Source organism: Monodelphis domestica, chromosome 7, assembly GCF_027887165.1.
Source record: "Monodelphis domestica isolate mMonDom1 chromosome 7, mMonDom1.pri, whole genome shotgun sequence".
Lineage (NCBI taxonomy): Eukaryota > Metazoa > Chordata > Mammalia > Didelphimorphia > Didelphidae > Monodelphis > Monodelphis domestica.
The window spans coordinates 130820241-130839333 of record NC_077233.1 but is presented as its reverse complement, the minus strand read 5'-3'; the positions used below and the strand labels follow the sequence as shown (position 1 = coordinate 130839333).

Genomic DNA, 19093 nt, shown 5'->3' with positions numbered 1-19093 from the left:
TGCTCCAGAGAGTTTTGTTTCTGACTTCTAGGGAATAGTAAAAATGAGGAATAAAAATTTATTTCTTCAGGTCACTTTTGCTTAGAAAATCTTTTCATTTGATACTAAGGACAACAAAGAATAGCTTACCTAGGGACTTCCTATTTGCCTATTTGTGAAAATCATCATAATAAAACAGCCCTGCAAAAGGGAGAAGATTCTCACAATTATTCAACTAACTTAACTAAGGAAACATCACTAACCAGAAAGTGAATGTCACAATTTATAATAAAGATGTGGAGGAAAAATAATACAACATTTTCATCTTACGTAGTCTCTTTGGTATTATATAAATCATTTTCATATGTCTTCCTATCCAAATCTAAGGATCTAGCTCCAGAGCAAGTAGAGATAACTAAATTTAATGGAAGGATGTTTGGGATATGGCATGAAAAGGAACAGCAAAGAATATCCCTCACTATAATCAGTGTTTGAGTGAAACCTGGGGGAACTGAAAAGTAAAATTGCCTGGTCTGTCTTCCTTATCTCCCTTACCATATTTATGTTTGAGGAAGAGTGAAGAGCCACAACACTGCAAGTCCCCTTTGGCCATAATGCCAATGCGGTCCCCCAACAGGTCAGCCTCATCCATAAAGTGAGTGGTTAGCATGATGGTTCGATTATTTTTCTGCTGCTGAAGTAGATCCCAGGTACTCCGCCTTGACACTGGATCCATGCCAGATGTTGGTTCATCCAACATCACTACCTATAGACCCAAAGGAATAGTCCATATATTAGCAAAATGATAAGTTGATGGCATCTCATCACTTCCCAAGCTAGTGGGGTACCCTGCTTCCTCCTCTACACTCCTACTGCCATGCTGTACTCTCCATGCAGGGGAGCATTATGAGTTTGCTCTAAATTCCCTTCAGACATGATACTACATTGTTTCTGCTTAACATTTATTTTTTGAGGTGAGCAGGTAGTTAAGTTAGAGAGTCTTATGGTTCTCATAAGCTCATGAAGGGTCTATATAGCAGATTACTGACATGCCTTGCCCATTGAGCACACTGTGGGAGGTCCCTTTTAGAGAATGAAGTCAATATGACATTACTTGATTTTTCTAGTCAGACTGTAGCAAGGGCTTGACCCTGCCTTTTACTATACCTTGGAGCCTGCTATTAGTGCAATGCCAATGGAAACCTTCCGTTTCATTCCCCCACTCAATGACCTTGAAAGAGTATGACGTTTTTGTTCCATATCAAGAATGGTCAAGATATGATCGATTTCCTCAGAGCACTTTTCGAGAGGCAATCCTTTTAGCTAAGAAATCAGGAAGATGGAAACTGGTTAGAAAGAGGCTCCTAATAAGGTGGCCAATAATATATGACAATTTTGGGCTTGGAAAAATTAGAAATCTAGAAACAGATTATTGAGTAATAAGATGCTGGGATTTCCTTTCAGTCACCTCTTACATCTCAAATCTTCAGAAAATGTTCTGAGGATAAAATGTCAAATATTTGAACAGAAATATAAAGAATAGTTCTCTTCAGCTCACCTGAGCATAAAAGAAAAGGTGTTCAGCAACTGTCAATTCATCAAATAAGACATCATGCTGGGGACATAAACCTAGACTCTTCCGAATGTGAACCATATCCTGTGAAATCTCGTACCCACTGATGTATGCATGTCCACTTGTAGGAGGAAAGAGACCTGTGATCCAGAACAAGATATTTAGAAGCTTAACTTCAATAACAGGAATATCAATTCATAATCCAATAACTCTTTGTTTAGAGTCCCTGTTCTGGTTAAATCACAGATTAATTCCACCCACTACTATATCATTAGAAGAAAGATTCTGTACAGAACACTGGGAGTAGGACCTGCAATAGAAAGTGAAGACAAATTCCTCTTTTTAGCAGTTTATCAGTCAGAAGCACTTAATAAATACTATATGCCTTACTAATTATGAGGAGAGTATAGAAAATGAAAACACAAAAGCAGAATGAAACAAATCAGTCCATGCTCTCAGGGGGTTCACATTCTAATGGAGGAGTCAAGGTGAGATATCAACAATTATATGTAAACAAGATGTACATAGGCTAAACTTGAGGTAATCTCAGAGAAAAAATTAACAATAAAGGAGACAGGGAAAGGTTTCCTAAAGAAGGAAAGATCTTAGCTAAAATTTAAAGCCAGGAAAGCTAAGAGGTATAGATGAGAAAGCAGAGAAATTCAAGTCTGGAGGACAGATGGAGAAGAGACACAGAGTCAGAAGCTGAAGTATCTTGTGCAAAACAATAGTCAGGAGGCCACTATCACTATCACAGTGTAAAGAGGAAAGTAGTAGAGTGTAAGGAGACTAGAAAGATAGGTAGGGATCCAATTATGACAGACTTTAAAAGCCAGATGATTTTATATTTGGTCCTGGAAATGATAGGGCACTGTAGTTTATTGGTCTGGGTGGGGTGGTGTGGAGCTGAATGGAGGATGAACTAGGATGGTGATGGTGAATCTTTTAGTGACCAAGTGCCATTCCCCCCCAATCCCCCATCACCTTACCCCAGATAGGAAAGGAAGGAAGTGTTCCTACTGGGCTGCTGGGCAGAGGGGTGGTTGATGTGAGAAATATCCTCAGGCACATGGAAAGGGAGAAGGGAATAGTTCTATCCAAGTTCCTCTCACTTTCTACTAACAAACTTTGCTGGGCAACTGCAGGCATGTCCATAGAGAGGGCTCTGCATGCCCTCTCCAGCATAAATGCCATAGGTTCACAACCATGGGTCTAGGAGGAGGAAATACTTGAGGAAGGAAGACAAACCAGCAGGCTATTGCAATAGTTACGGTGTAAAATAATAAGAGTCTTCAGTAGGGAGGAGTTTAGTGTCAGAAGAAGAGTAGAGGAGAGATGTGAAGACTTGGCAACTGACTGGATAGGGGAGATGAGGTGAAGAGTCGAGGAGAAAGCCTTGGCTGAGAGTCTGGGTAACTAAGAAGATAGTAATAAGAAAGTTTGGAAAGGGAGGGTTGGGGAAAAAAAGATAATGAGGTGAATTTTAGAAATATTGAGTTGAATATATCATTGGAACATTCAGTTCAAAGTGTCAAACAGATAGTTGGAGATTCAAGTCTGGAAGTCAGAAGAGAGGTGAAGGTTAGATAAATAGATGAGAATAATCTCATCTATTCATTACTAAAAATATGGGGTCTGATGTGATCACCAAATGACTTACTTAATAGTGATAGGAAGAGAAAAAGGGCTCAGAACAGAACTATTGGGGACACACCCATGGATAGTGAAAATGTCCTAAAGGAGGATCCAGAAAAGAAGACTGAGAAGAGATTGGTCAAATAAGGAGTAAAGTCTTCTCTCTGGAAAACAGAGCAGTGTTACAAAAAACCTAGAGAGAGAACAGTATTGAGGAGAGATTGAGTGAATAGCAGGGTCAAAGACTGCAGAGATATCAAGAAGAATAAGGACTGAGAAAAGTTCATTATTTTTGAAAATTAAGAGATCATTGGCAAACTTTGGAGAGAGGAGTTTCAGATGAATGATGAGATGAGAAACCAGATTACAGACAATTAGAAAAGACTAAGAGTAAAAGAAGTAAAGGCATCAATTATAGATGGCTTTGGTTTCACCATGAATTTGAAGAGAGAAACATGACAATAACCAGAGATGAATGAATCAAGTGGAGTTTTTTTTTGAGGATTGGGGAGGCATGGGTGTGATGTAATCAACAGAGAAGCAGTCAATAGATCGGAAGAGATGGAAGATTAGTGAGAGTAGGGAAATTTGTTGGAGAAAATGGGATGGCATGGGACCACCTGTGCATGAGAAGTGACATCTTAAAAAAAGGAGGAAGTTCACTTCTTCATGAGAAAGGATAAAAGAATAGCTTAAAAATATGAAGAAATTTTAGTTATCATAACAAAAGAACCATTGCCAATAATATGGTATTTTATGAAAATTTTTTTCTTATCATGAAAAACAAATTTCCATATTGTTCACAGTTGATTATTCCATAATTATTGCTGTCACTATGTACAATATTCTCTTAGTTCTGCTTATTTCATTCTGCATTAGTTCATATAGGTCTTTCCAGTTTTTTCTGAAATCATTCAGTTCATCATTTCTTACAGCACAATAGTATTCCAGCACCACTAGATACCATAATTTGTTCAGTTATTTCCCAATTTATAATTAAGCTATAAATATTTTTGTACAAATAGGTCCTTCTCCCCCACTACCTTTTTATCTCTGGGATACAGATACAGAAGTGATATTACTGGATCACTGTTTTATAGTCATTTGTGCATAGTTCCAAATTGCCTTCCAGAATGGTTGGATCAGTTCACATCTCCACCAGCAATGCATTAGTATCCCAATTTTGCCACATCTCCTTCAACATATATCACTTTCCTTTACTGTCATATTGGCCAATTGGATAGATGTGAGATAGTACTGCATTTCTCTAATCAAAATGGGTTCAGAACATTTTTTATCTGATTATTGATAGCTTTGATTTCTTTATCTGAAAACTGCTTATTCCTATCTTTTAACCAGGTGTCAATTGGGGAATGACTTATGTAAAGATTAAAATTTAGGGGAGACTGAGGGAAGTAGAAATTTGTTTCTCTCTACAAGGAGTATTATATATTTTTAGAGGTTTATTGAAGATTAAGGATTAAAGAAAATACAGGATAAGGAAAATGTGCCTAGGCCATGGAGGCCTAGACAAGACCTCATCTATATTATGGAAAGAGCCACATCTGCCCCAAAATGGAAGTCCAAAAGAGAGCTCAAAAGCCTTTGCAATCAGCTTAAATACCTTCTCGATCTCACCCACCTCAGAATTCCGTGAGATTACAAAGCATTTTGGGGAAGTGGAGCAAGGGCTTGTGGGGATTGAAGTCCAGAGTTCAAATCTCAATTTTACATTCCCCCCGTTTGAACCTCTGGGAAGAAATCCTTTCCCAAAGGGACATAAAAACATAATCAATTTAAAGATTACAATAATTTGAGGATAAGAAAAAAAAACAATAATTGCTGAACACATTGACAAAAAGCCAGTTAGGGGGCAGTCCCCTTTGGCATGAAAGTATACATACAAATAAATGTTCAATCAACCACACCCAAAGTTCAATTTTGTGCAACTTGTGGTCTGGAGGCTTCTTCATGGTGGCTTCTCCAATAGTTCAGTTTCTGGATTCAGAGAGGTAGCATATTCTTTACCTAAAATTCTTCTCAAAAGGAATTTAAACTTTGCAATTTAAATAATGATATTTTTTTTTACATTCCCCCCGTTAAGAGGGTGATTAAAAGAAAAAAAAAGGATCACTTATGGATGCATGGTTGAGGTATGAGGTATATGAATCAATTGGCAATATATATTAAAAAGATATCAGAAAAATCCAAAAGAAAAGAAAAATATCTGGATGAAAATATAGACTATCAAAGTCTTATGTGTAAAATTCCAAGTAAAAAGAAAAATAAATCTATAACAGGTCCTTGAATCAGGGCCCAATCAAAATGATTTAAGCAATGATGCATTTACCCAGTCAATAGCCAAGACTACAGAAAAGTACCACACTATGAAAGGCAGAAAAGGGGACCAGATTATAGGAGCCAAGGTTTCGGGGATACTCGTCTGTGAGTATCTTCAGATTGAGTGTGGACACAAGGAAAGCCTATGTCTAGCAATGATAAACACAGTAACCTCGAGTCTTCACACTAGGTTCAAGACCTTTGTATTGGCCTAGAAGCGCATCAATCCATCCTGGATTGGCTTTTCTTTGGCTCTGTGCAATGGCTCTTGTGTGTATATCTTGTCCTGGAATCAGACAGAATCATTAAGCAAAGTCCCATAATTTTAAAATAATTAGTGGCATCATTTTTATAGTCTCTTGCTTTTTAGGGCATGCATTAGCAAATGTATTTCAAACTTATAGTACTGAAAAGTCAAAAAGTTAAAGAAAATCTTAATGCTGGTGACATGTGCTTGAAATATAAAAAAGAGAGAAAAAAAACAAATAGTATATTATACATGCAAGAAAAATATAATAATAAAAGAGCTTTTAAAAATTAAAAAAATATAGCTTATAATCATTGACACTGTGTCAGATAAGAAAGTATAAAATGCAAGACTTTCTCACCAAAAATGAGATCCATTTCCTCTTAATATCTGGCCATGATCACTGTGAGTAGAAGGCAAATGAATTGAACAAGGTTAACAATTTTTTTTCATTTCAAAAAATACAGTAGTACAAATTTGTAGTTATCAAAATCCCCAAAATTCTCAATAGCCCAATTAATTACAATAGCAAACAAACACACTTTCATATTTCACATAAGTTGCTGTATGGCATTTTTTAAAAGCCTATGAATTGATCGATATTTGTCACAATTTTTACAAATGTAGCAATCTTTCAACCTTGGAATTCAAACATATTTTTTAAAACAAAGTAAAACTCATCTTGGGTTAAGAACATAATCAAGAAATCTATATATCATTGTGGTGCAAGTAAAGTGGTGAGCTGAAGAGTATAAATAAAGGGATGCTCCTTTTTTTTGGAGGCTTATAGGGATACAAATGCCCTGAGATTAACTGCCCAACTTCCATTCACATATTTAGAAATGCGGGAAGGTTGGGGGTTATAAAATAAATTTCACTTTAGCTACTGTAATGGGCTTTACCTCGTGGTAGGGGCAGGCAAAAATAACCAGAGATTGTTAAAAAAATTCCAAAAATTATATTTTAAAAACCCTTAAAATCATTTGAGATATTTAGCATATCAAATTTTCCAAAGGTTGTTATACAATTAGTCCTGAAGTCCATCTATGTGATAATTTACAAAGTCAAAATAGAAAGGCTGTTTTTTTTTTTTTTTCATATGGGCTTAATTACAATAATATTTGTTCAGCACAGTTATAGGGGAAAAACAACAGAATTTCAAAACTCAGTACATTCAAAATAAATTCAATCAACCTTCAGTGTAACAGAATAATATTCAATCCAGTAATATATGAATTTAACATCACAAAGTTAAGCCTTAAACAAAAACGCAATAGAATACAGAGATTTTTATAAACCATTGGAGTTTGAAATGCCTCAAAATTTATCCTTTAGTCTCTTTGAAGTTCTTTAGGTGTTTTTTTTTTCTTTTAATTAATTATCCATTTAAATGTCTATTGTCCAAAGGCAGAGTGGTAAGGGCTAGGCAATGGGGTTGAAGGGATCTGCTCAGGGCCCCACAGCTGGGAAGTATCTGAGGCCAGATTTTAACCCAGGATCACATGTCTGTAGGCCTGGCTCTCAGTTCGCTGAGCCACCCATTTTCCTCCCCAAAGTTGAATCTTTGGGCTGAATCTTCTCCCTGACAGGCAGGTGAAGTCAATGAAATTACCAGAACAGTCAAAAGGTATCCTTTTAAACAGCCCATTGCTATTAAGTTTCTGTTTGAAAAGTCTGTTTCTTCTCTCTCCCTTTTCTCCCTCTCCTGATATGATCCCTCCTCCTGCCCCTGTCCACGTGGAGCCCAGGCCGCCCACGTGGAGTCAATACCCCCGTTTGTTAGTTACCAGCAGTTAGAAATGAATAATCTGCTCCAAGGCTAGAGTTTGTTGGGCAGGCAGGTCACCAGGTGATTGCAATCTTGGTTGAATTAGGTGGGCCAGGTGAGCAAGAGAAAAACCACCAGGGGTGGGCAGGGCTGGGAGCCAGAGTACCAGGTGAGGACGATCGGAGCTGCAGGCAGGAAGCGACGGGCTGAGCCGGGTGGGGTGGGCGGCAAACACAACAGATCTGGATCGGGGACTGCAGCTTTGTGAGGGTTAAAAAAAAACTTGGCCAGAGTAACGTGGCTCAAAAAAAAATTCTAGGCACTAGATATTAAAAGTTGAACTAAAGATCAGAAAAGAAATCAGAAGATTGAGAGTTTTTTCTCCCAAAGTGGTTACGCCAAACTGTAAAGATTAAAAAATTAGGGGAGACTGAGGGAGGTAGAAATTTGTTTCTCTTTACAAGGAGTATTATATTTTTTAGAGGTTTGTTGAAGATTAAGGATTAAAGAAAATACAGGATAAGGAAAACGTGCCTAGGCCATGGAGGCCTAGACAAGACCTTACCTACATTATGGAAAGAGCCACATCTGCCCCAAAATGGAAGTCCAAAAGAGAGCTCAAAAGCCTTTGCAATCAGCTTAAATACCTTCTCGATCTCACCCACCTCAGAATTCCGTGAGATTACAAAGCATTTTGGGGAAGTGGAGCAAGGGCTTGTGGGGATTGAAGTCCAGAGTTCAAATCTCAATTTTACACTTGTGGTCTTATAAATTTGCCTTAGTTCTTTATATATCTGAGAAATGAGACCTTTATCAAATAAATGTTATAAAATTCTCCCTCTAGTTTGATATTTTCCTTCTAATCTTGGTTCCTTTGGTTGTATTTCTACAAAAAACTTTAGTTAAAATTATTCATTTTACATCTTGTAATGTTCTATGTCTCTTGTTTAGTCATAAATTCTTCCCCTCTCCATATATATGTCAGATAAACTATTCTATGTTGCCCTAATTTACTTATCACCCTTTACATCTAAATCATATATACATTCTGGCCTTATCTTGGTATAGGATGTGAGATATTGGTTTATACCTAATTTTTGTCAGACCGCTTTCCAATTTTCCAGTAGTTTTTGTCAGATTGTGGGTTCTTATCCCCAAAGCTGAGCTCTTTGGGTTTATCAAACACTAGATTACTGAGGTCACTTATCCCTTAATCTATTCCATTGATTTAACATTCTATTTCTAAGCCCAGTACCAGATTGTTTTGGATTTATAGTATAATTTTAAGACATGATGCTATGAGGCCACTATCCTTTACATTTTTTTCATTAATTCCTTTGATATTCTTAATCTTGTTTTCTTCCAGATGAATTTTTTGAATTTATTCTAGCTCTGTAAAAGAGTTTTTGGTAGAGAGATTATGGCACTAAATCAATAAATCAATTCAGATTTTATATTAGCTTGGTCTACCCACAAGCAATTAATGTTTTCCCAGTTATTTAGATCTAACTTTATTTGTGTGGACAGTGTTTTGTAATGGTGTTCATATAATTTCTGTGTTTGTCTTGGCAAGTAGATTCCCAGATATTTTATATAGTCGAATTATTTTAAATGGAACATCTCTTTTTATCTTTTGCTGCTAGACTTTTGGCATAATATATAGAAATTCTGATGACATATGTGGGTTTATTTTGTATCCTCCAACTTTGCTAAAGTTATTTCAACTTGATTTTTTTGTTGATTCTCTAGGATTCTCTTAAGAATACCATCATATCATTTGCAAAGAGTGATATTTTAGTTTCCTCTTGGCCTACTTTAACTTCTTCAGATTCTTTTGCTAAAGCTAACATTTCTAGAACAATATTAAATTACAATAGTGACAATGGGCTGCCTTGTTTAATTCCTGATCTTATTGGGAAGGCTTCTAATTTGTTCCCATTTCAGATGATACTTGCTGATGACTTTAAATAAATACTACTTGTTATTTTAAGGAAAGGCCCACTTATTCCTATGCTTCCTAGTGTTTTTAAAAGGAATGAGTGTTGAATTTTGTCAAAGGCTTTTTCTGCATCTATTGAGATAATCATATGTTTTCTGTTAGATTGGTTAATTTTGATGTTAGTTTTCCTAATATTAAATCAGTCTTGTATTTCTGGTATAAATTCCACCTGGTCATAGCAAATAATCCTTATTATATATTGCTATAGTCTCTTTGCTAGTATTTTATTTAGGATTTTTGCAACAATATTCCCAGTAATGAAATTGGTCTATAATTTTCCTTCTCTATTTTTGTCTTTCTGGTTTAGACATCAGCACCATATTTATGTCATAAAAAGAACTTTATAGGACTCTTGCTTTGCTTATTTTGCCAAATAGTTTATATAGTATTGGGAATTATTCTTGAAGTGCTTGATAAAATTCACTTGTGAATCCATTGGGCTCTGGGGATTTTTTTAGGAGCTCATTGATAGTTCAATATCTTTTTCTGACAACGGGATTATTCAAATATTCTATTTCCTCTTTTGTTAATTTGGGCAATTTATTATTTTTTTGCAAATATTCATCCATTTCACCTAGATTGTCCAATTTATTGTCATATAATTGGGCAAAATAATTCCCAATTATTGCTTTAATTTCCTCTGAATATGGAAGTGAATTCACCCTTTTCATTTTTAATTATGGCAATTTGATTTTCTTCTTTCCTTTTTAAAATAAAATTAGTCAATGCTCTATTCTGTTTTTTTTCATAAAACCAATTCCTATTCTTATTTATTAGTTCAATAGTTCTCTTTCAATTTTATTAATTTCTCCTTTGATTTTTAGGCTTTCCAGTTTAGTCTTTAGTTGGAGAATTTTTTATTTGTTCTTTTTCTAGTATTTTTAAATTTGCATATCAATTCTTTGATTTACCCTTTCTCTATTTTATTGATATAAGCATTCAGGGTTATAAAATTTCTCCCAAGTATTATTTTGGCTGTATTGCATAAGTTTCAATATGTTGTCTCTTCATCATTCTCTTTAATGAAATCATTGGTTGTTCCTATAATTTGTTCTTTGACCCAACCTTTTGAAGAATTATATTAGTTTCCAATTAATTTGTCTTCCCATAAACTCTTGTTTATAATTTTTATTATACCATGATCTGAAAAAGTTGCACTTATTTCTGCCTTTCTAATTTGGTTGTGAAATTTTTATGCCCTATTAAATGGTTAATTTTTGTATATGTACTACATGCTTCTGTGAAAAGGAGTATATTCTTTTTTATCCCCATTCGATTTTCTCCAGAGATCTATGAAATCTAACTTTTCTAAAATTTCATTCCTTTTCTTTATTTCATTCTCATTAATTTTTTAGTTGTATTTATCTAGTTATAAGAGGGGGAAGTTGAGGTCCCCTACTAGTAAAGTTTTATTATCTATTTCCTCCTTAAGCTCATTTAAGTTCTCTTTAAAAAATTTGGAGGTTATACTGTTTGGTGCAAAAGCACTGATACTACTTAATTGTTCATACTACCTTTTTTCTCTTTTAATCAGATCTATTTTTGCTTTAGTTTTGTTTAAGATCATGATTGCTGCTCCTGCTTTTTTTTTTTTTAATTTTAGCTAAAGCCCAATAGATTCTGCTCCAACATTTTACCTTTACTTTGTGTGTCTACATGCCTCAAATGTGTTTCTTGTAAACAACATATTGTAGAATTCTGGTTTTTAACATACTCTATTTACTTCTGTTTTATGTGTGAGTTCATCCCATTTAAATTCACAGATATGAATTACCAACTACATTTCCTCCATATTATCTTACCCTTTTGTTCCTGCTCTTTCTCTTTCCTATCACCCTGCCCCTCACACAAGTGTTTTGCTTTTAATCACACCTTCATTCCCCTCCTACCACCACCATTCTTATTCCCTTTCTTATTCTCTATAGGGTAAGATAGGATTCTATTCCCCATTTAGTCTAGTTATTCCTTCTTTGAGCCATTTCTGATGAAAGTAAGGTTTAAGCATTGCCCATCACCACCCTCATCCTCCCCCCTCTTCTGTAATAGGTTTTTCCCCCTCCATACCTCTTTAGGTAAAATAACTTACCTCATTTTACTTTTCTCTTCCCTTTCTCTCATTGCAATTCTCTTTTTCACCCTTTGATTTTTTTTTTGCATGTTAACCTAAACAGCTCACTCCCATACCCCCTTATTTATGTATACTTCTAATTGCTATGATAAATGATAAAAATATCATCTTACCACATGAGAATATAAACAATTTGGCCCTACTGAATCCCTTTAATTTTCTTTTTCTTATTTATCTTTTTATTCTTCTCTTGCATCTTGTATTTGGATATATAATATGAAGTTTTGGACTAAGACAGTCTAATTTCTGCTAACTGTATTCTAATATTGCCACCTGCTTTTTTATCAATAAGAGGTTCTCCTAGGTAATTTATTAAACACTGGGTTATTAAGTCCTTGTGGTTCTAAATCTCCTTTACCGAGTCTTTTTTTTTTTAATGACTCTTACTTTCTGCTTTAGTAACAACTCTAAGATGTGTTTTGTGTGGTTTAGTAAATTGATTCCTAGATTATACACTTTATCTTTGGAATGAAATTTTCTTTCTATTTTTACTCCTCATGTTTTGTTACTATTATATAGAAATACTATTGATTTTTGAGTATTTATTTTACAGTCTACAACTTTGCTGCTGCAGTTTTAATGAGTATCTCTGATGATTCCCTAGGATTTTCCAAGTAAAGCATCATATATCAACAGCAAACAGGGATAATTTTGTCTTCTCTTGGTCCACCTTTATTCCTTTAATTCTTTTTCTCATTGTTATTGCTAGAATTTCTAGAACTATATCAAATAACAGTGAGGAAAGTAGGCATCCTTGCATCATCCTTGTATTTATTGGAAAATTCTTTATTGTAGACTCCAATGTTTGCTTTTGGTTTTAGATAAGATACTTTTAATGATATTTCTAAAATAGAATGCCCATATTTCACAGGGTTTTTAGCACTGAAGTGTTGTACTTTGCCAGAAGTTTCTTTTGTGTCAATTGAGAGATGATCATATAGTTTTGAATATCTTGGTTTTTAATATGATTAATTATATTGATTGTTTTCCTAATGTTAAACCATTTTAGCATCACTAGTATAAAACCCACTTGGTCATAAGGAAAGGTTTCTTGGTTAAATTTTAATGGTTGGATTGATAGTATTTGTTTTAAAATTTTTGAGTCAATATTTATTAATAAAATTGGACTATGGTTATCTTTCCCTAGTGTAGGTATTAAGACTCTTATTTGTCTCAAAAGGATTCAGGTAGAGTGGTTTCCTTCTCACTTTTAAAAGCTGGGGTACTAACTGTTCTCTAAAAGTTTGATAAAAATTTCCTGTGAATATATAAGGACTAGGGATAGATCCTTTACTAGCCAGAATTATTTAATGTTGCTGTCTGGTCTTCTGATAGTTTGAGTATTTCATATTTTTGAAGAATTTCTTATAATTCTTTTGTGTTATCTCTCTTTTTAAAAAAGTATATAACTATATACAGTAGGTAATAATTATTCTTTTTACTTCTGGTTTTAGGATCATTTTATCTTGCACATGTGCCATTTTATGGATTTGATTTTTTGTTCCCTTCTTTTTATCATATTAGCTAAGTGTTTATTAGTTTTTCAGTCTTCTGATTTTTAAAGTTTCTCCCAGATACATAAAAACAAATTTTAACATTCTTTTAAAGTTTAAAAATTTTAAAAATTCTGAGTTCTAAATTCTTTCCACTCTCCCTCCCTCTCTTCATTCCCATCGCTTCCTACTTCCTGATAGGGCAAGCAGTCTGATATAGATTTCACATGTGCAATCATGTAAAACATTTTTTCCAACTTAGTCATTTTTTTAAATAGATCTCAAAAAAAGGAAGAAAATAAAAGTGAAATATAGTATGTTTTGGTCTGTATTCAGATTTCAACAGTTCTTTGTCTAAACTTTAAACTTTAGACTCGAAAGGCAGTTGATTTTTCACTTTAAGTCTCTGGTATTATCTTGAATCACAATTTGTTGGTCTTTTCAAAGAACTTGCTTTTATTTAGCATATCTATGGGATTTTTTGGTTTCAAATTTTTCTATCTCCTCTTTAATTTTGAATATAATTTCTTTTATGTTTATTTTAGGTTTAGTTGGTTGGTTTCTAATTTTTAAAATGGTCTACTTGTGCAAACCCCTTTTTGTTTCATGTAATCAAAACTATCCATTTTACTTTCTGTGGTTCTATCTTTTGTTGGGTCACAAACTCTTCCCTTATCTATAGATCTGGCTTTTCCATATTCTCCTAATTTGCTTATGATATTGTCTTGTGAGAATTTATTTTTCATATCATGTATTAATTCCTGTATATTAGGGAGAATTACTGTGTATGGGTTCTGTTCATTTTCCTTAAGAATTCCCTAGAATGTCTCTCTTTTTAACAGAATTCAGTTAACAAATAATAAATAAAGGACAAAGATTCTTTCCCCATGATGAAGGTTGCCCAACCACCTATTAGCTATCACCAATGAAATATATTTTGGTATTTTCAAGGGAGGGACTGAATAATCAGCTCCTAAAAATATCTACTTATTCATTTGTCTAACCCAGTTCTGATTGTCCCTAGACATTATAGAACCACGGAGAGCTATATCACTTTATTGCTTATGATGCTAGCCTAATCAATAAACTGGATATGATCAACAAACTTATATTCTAACCCCAAAAGATAATTTTAATCCTATCAGTTCTGGTTGACCACAAAGGGGCTGTTGAATCTTTCTTTTGCTTCCCAGAAAGTTTCATTTCAACACTGGGCCCACCTGGGAGCTTTTCTTCCAGAGCGCTAACTTTTCTGGTGAGTAAAAGACAGTGTTACATTCCTCCCTGTTCCTGATGATGAGATCTTCTGTGGGTCTTTGTATGTATATGTTAAATGTGTATCTTTTGTGTGTGTATTAACTATATAATTTTGTAATGTCTATATGTCTTGTATGCTAGCTTTAAGAACCATGGAGTCGATTAACTGAGAGTGAGAGAGATAGACAAATAAGTTTACTCAAGTAAATGGTTATATGTAATAATGGGTGTTAAATTAGGGTTCCATGTTTAAATCTCTCTGTGAGATTTAGCTTCTCAAGAAAAATGGTTCTTGAGAAATGAGGAGGCTATCCAGAAACTGGAAGTGGTCATATTTCCTGAATTCCCTGAGTGGAGTGAACAGAACCATATGGAAATCTCTGTGTGAGAGATTTATCTTCTCAAAAAAAATCTTAAGGAGTTCCTTTTAATTATTGTTTGGTTACATTTTATATACTTATAGTTTTGTGTGTGTGTGTGTGTGTGTGTGTGTGTGTGTGTGAGTGTGTGTGTGTGTGTGTGTGTGTGTGTATTTGTCTGTGAAGTGAGCTAAGAAAGGAGAAAGAGGGAAGAAGTCATATTTCAAGCAGCTAGGGTGGTGGGGGAGAGATAATATTAAAATGGATAGAGGTTTTTCTCTTCTACCATTTCTAGAGCCAACTTCTTACCTGGCTAGAATGAAAGACTTCAACTGGAAATTTTAAAAAGCCTTGCTATTTGTTTAGGCAATTAAGGTCATTCATATAGGTGAGCTTGAATTTGAAAAATACCAATAGTGGTCTGGGTCCAGGAAACTCCTAAAGATTATAAAATGTTGCATCTGGACTCTTTTATTACACCAGTCCTATTCCAACAGTTTTGATATGTTGATTGCTGGGACTTAAGTCCAAACTTTTAAAAAAAATTCCTATCTTGTAGTAAGTTCAAACTATATTCTATTTTTTAAGACCTAGTATTATACTGTAACATCTAAGATACAATCTGTAGTAACTTCAGCTGAGAATTTGTTCCAACTTTATTATTTTTAAAATAAAATTTTAATACTTCTGGGTAAACATGGCTGCAATCTAGACATGAATCGCTTCCTCTCCCCAGCACCCAACGAAATGGACTACCTCAAAAGAACATAAAACTCATCTTTGGAAGGACAGAGGGACTCTACAGTAGGACGCAGCAATGAAGGTACGTGGGGTTTGAGCATTTCCACACTATAGGAAGGAAAAAAGCTCACACCCAAATGTGATCTGAACTACCCTCCCCCACCTCACTTATGGAACCAGAGTCGGGACCAGCTCTCTCACCAGAGACAGCGAGTGAGCAAGGGACGTCTCTGTAGTGAGTGGGGAGAACTCCAGGGTACTTGGGATCTAACTAGAACTGCCAGGGAACTACTCCTGAGAGCAGCTACACAGAAGACCCCTGCACACTGGAGAGCACAGACCGTAGGTACTCTTGCAAACTGTGGATGCTGTGGAGACTCAAGAGCCTGGCTGAGGCAAAAGCTCTGCTCCTTGCTGTAGTGAGGGGGGACACACCAGGGTCTTTGGGAACTGACAAGGACTACCAGGGAACTACCCCTCAGAGTGATTTTACAGGAGACCCCTGCGCACAGGAAAGGACAGACCGTAGGTGAGCTAACAAACTGTGAGGCTACAGCAGAACCTGCCTAAGGCAACCCCCTCCCCACAAGTGACTCCACAGAAAACCTGCCCATCTCACTCAGACTTCTAACTAAAAAGGAAAGGGAAAACCACCAAAGGGATGGCTGATTGTGCCCAAGATCAACCCTTTAGGAAGAACAGGAAGAAAGTGACTCTTGAAAACTTTTACAGTGGGAAAACCCAGGCTGCAGAGGAAAAAGAGGATGAAATTCAAACAAAATAAAAACCTTCCCCCAAAATGGAAATTGTTCACAAGCTCTGGAAGAACTCAAATTGGAGCTTATCCAAAAGATGGAAACTTTCTGGCAAGAAAAATGGGGAAAAATTCAGAGAGAGGTCAATAGTCTGATAGACAAGAACTCCCAATTGGAGAAACAGCCAGAAGCCTCAAAGAGCAGGGCCGACCAAACTGAAAAGCAAAATCAGTCCTTAAAGACCAGAATTAAGCAACTGGAAGACAATGATCTTGCAAAACAGCAAGAATTAATAAAGCAAAGTCAAAAAATTAATGAATTAGAAGAAAACATAAAAATATCTCACTCATAAGGTGACAGACCAGGAAAACAGAGAAAGGAGAGACAATTTGAGAATCATTGGTCTACCTGAAAAACCAGAGATAAACAAAAATCTTGATGCCATACTACAAGAAATAGTCGAAGAGAATTGCCCTGATGTTCTCAAACAAGGGGGCAAAATAGAAATTGAAGGGTTCATAGAACACTCTCTATACTAAATCCCAAAAAGACAACTTCCAGGAATGTAATTGCCAAATTCAAGAGCTTCCAAGCTAAGGAGAAAGTCTTATAAGAAGCCAAAAAGAGAAACTTCAGATACAAAGGAGCACCAATCAGGATTACACAAGACCTAGCAGTTGCCACGCTAAAAGACCACAAAGCCTGGAACACAATATTAAGAAAGGCAAGAGAACTGGGTCTTAAACCAAGAATCAGCTACCCATCAAAACTGACTATGTACTTCCAGGGGAAAGTATGGGCATTCAATAAAACAGAAGATTCCCAAGTATTTGTCAAGAAAAGACCAGAACTCAGTGGAAAGTCTGACATCCAAACACAAAGAGCAAGAGAAACATGAAAAGGTAAATATGAAAGAAAGGGAAAAGGAGAAAAATGTTTTTTTTTCTTTTATTCAAAATCTCTTCTATAAGGGCTACAATTAGATCAAATTATATATATAAATATATGTGGAAAATTTTATGTGTGACTCTCAAAAATTGTATGCATTAATAGAGTAATCAGAAGAATCACTCATAGGGAAAGATTGGGGCATTAAGATGATTTGGAGAAAAAAGCAAAAAGAAAGAAAAAGGGAGGGGGGAAATCAATGATGATACCAAGATATACTTGAAGAAATAGAAGTAAATTAAATAGAATAATCTTTGTCACACAAAGATACACATGGAAAAGGGAGGGGAAGAATTCTCTTATAAGGAGGAGAGGAAGAGAGTGCTAATTGGTATTACTTAAACCTTACTCTCAGTAAAATCAACTCTGAGAGGGAAGAGCATTTAGATCCATTGGGATCTTCAATTCTATCTTATTCAACAGGGTAAGGGAGACAGGAAAACTAAGGGGGAAGGTAAGGGGAAGAGAGTTCAAAAAGGGAGGGTAGGAGAGGGGGGAGGGAAATTAGCAGACCCCCTCAAAAAACAAAAGCAAAAAACAAGAAGGAAACAAAAAGAGAGGGGCCAGAAAGGGAAGCATAGCAAGGGAGGGGACTAGGGGGACTGATTTGAAGTAAACCACTGGTTTAAAAGGTTATAGCAAAAGAAGAAAGGTCAGAATTAGGGGAAGATATCAAAATGCTGGGGAATTCACAAATGATAATCATAACTTTGAATGTGAAAGGGATGAACTCGCCCATAAAACATAGAAAAATAACAGAATAGATTAGAATCCAAAACCCTACCATCTGTTGTCTTCAAGAAACACACATGAGGCAGGTAGATACTCACAAGGTCAGAATTAAAGGTTGGAGTAAGACCTATTGGGCCTCAACTGAAAGAAAGAAGGCAGGAGTTGCAGTCATGATATCTGACAAAGCCAAAGCAAAAATAGATCTGATTAAAAGGGATAGGGAAGGTAAATACATCCTGATAAAAGGGAATATAGACAATGAGGAAATATCACTAATCAACATGTATGCACCAAATAATATAGCACCCAAATTTCTAATGGAGAAACTAGGAGAATTGAAGGAGGAAATAGACAGTAAAACCATATTAGTGGGAGAGTTGAACCAACCACAATTAAATTTAGATAAATCAAATCAAAAAATAAATAAGAAAGAGGTAAAAGAGGTGAATGAAATCCTAGAAAAATTAGAGTTAACAGAAATATGGAGAAAAATAAATAGGGACAAAAAGGAATACACCTTCTTTTTAGCAGCACATGGTACATTCACAAAGATTGGCCATACACTAGGTCACAGAAACATGGCATACAAATGCATAAAAGCAGAAATAATAAATGTAACCTTTTTAGATCATATGGCAATAAAAATAATGATCAGTAAGGGTACATGGAGAGCAAAATTAAAAATCAATGGGAAATTAAATAGTATGACACTCCAAAATCGGTTAGTTAGAGAACAAATCATAGAAACAATTAATAATTTCATTGAAGAAAATGACAATGGTGAGACATCCTTTCAAACCTTATGGGATGCAGCCAAAGCAGTACTCAGGGAAAATTCATATCCCTGAGTGCATATATTAACAAATTAGAGAGGGCAGAGATAAATGAATTGGAAATGCAAATAAAAAAACTTGAAAGCAAACAATTTAACCCCCCCCCCCCCCGAAGAAAACCAAATTAGAAATCCTAAAAGTTAAGGGAGAAATTAATAAAATTGAAAGTGATAGAACTATTGAACTAATAAATAAGACTAGAAGCTAATACTTTGAAAAAACAAACAAAATAGACGAATTACTGGTCAATCTAATTAAAAAAAAGAAAGAAGAAAAGTAAATTAACAGTATCATAGATGAAAAGGG

At 35.2% G+C, this 19093-nt stretch overlaps 1 protein-coding gene across 8 annotated transcripts in view; it reads right to left on the bottom strand.

Moving 5' to 3' along the window:
- The window catches only part of LOC100017234 (phospholipid-transporting ATPase ABCA3-like), a 351884-nt gene that overhangs the window by 196590 nt on the left and 136201 nt on the right, over positions 1 to 19093 (bottom strand). For all 8 annotated transcript variants that reach the window (XR_470380.3, XM_056805469.1, XM_016424232.2 and 5 more), the window contains 3 exons: positions 1538 to 1692; positions 1147 to 1302; positions 535 to 745 (listed from right to left, as the gene is read on the bottom strand). Coding sequence is in view for 7 of the 8 variants with exons in the window: in XM_056805469.1 (XP_056661447.1) it covers positions 535 to 745; positions 1147 to 1302; positions 1538 to 1692 (522 nt within the window). In the remaining variant the exon portion in view is untranslated. The remainder of the gene's footprint in view (positions 1 to 534; positions 746 to 1146; positions 1303 to 1537; positions 1693 to 19093) is intronic.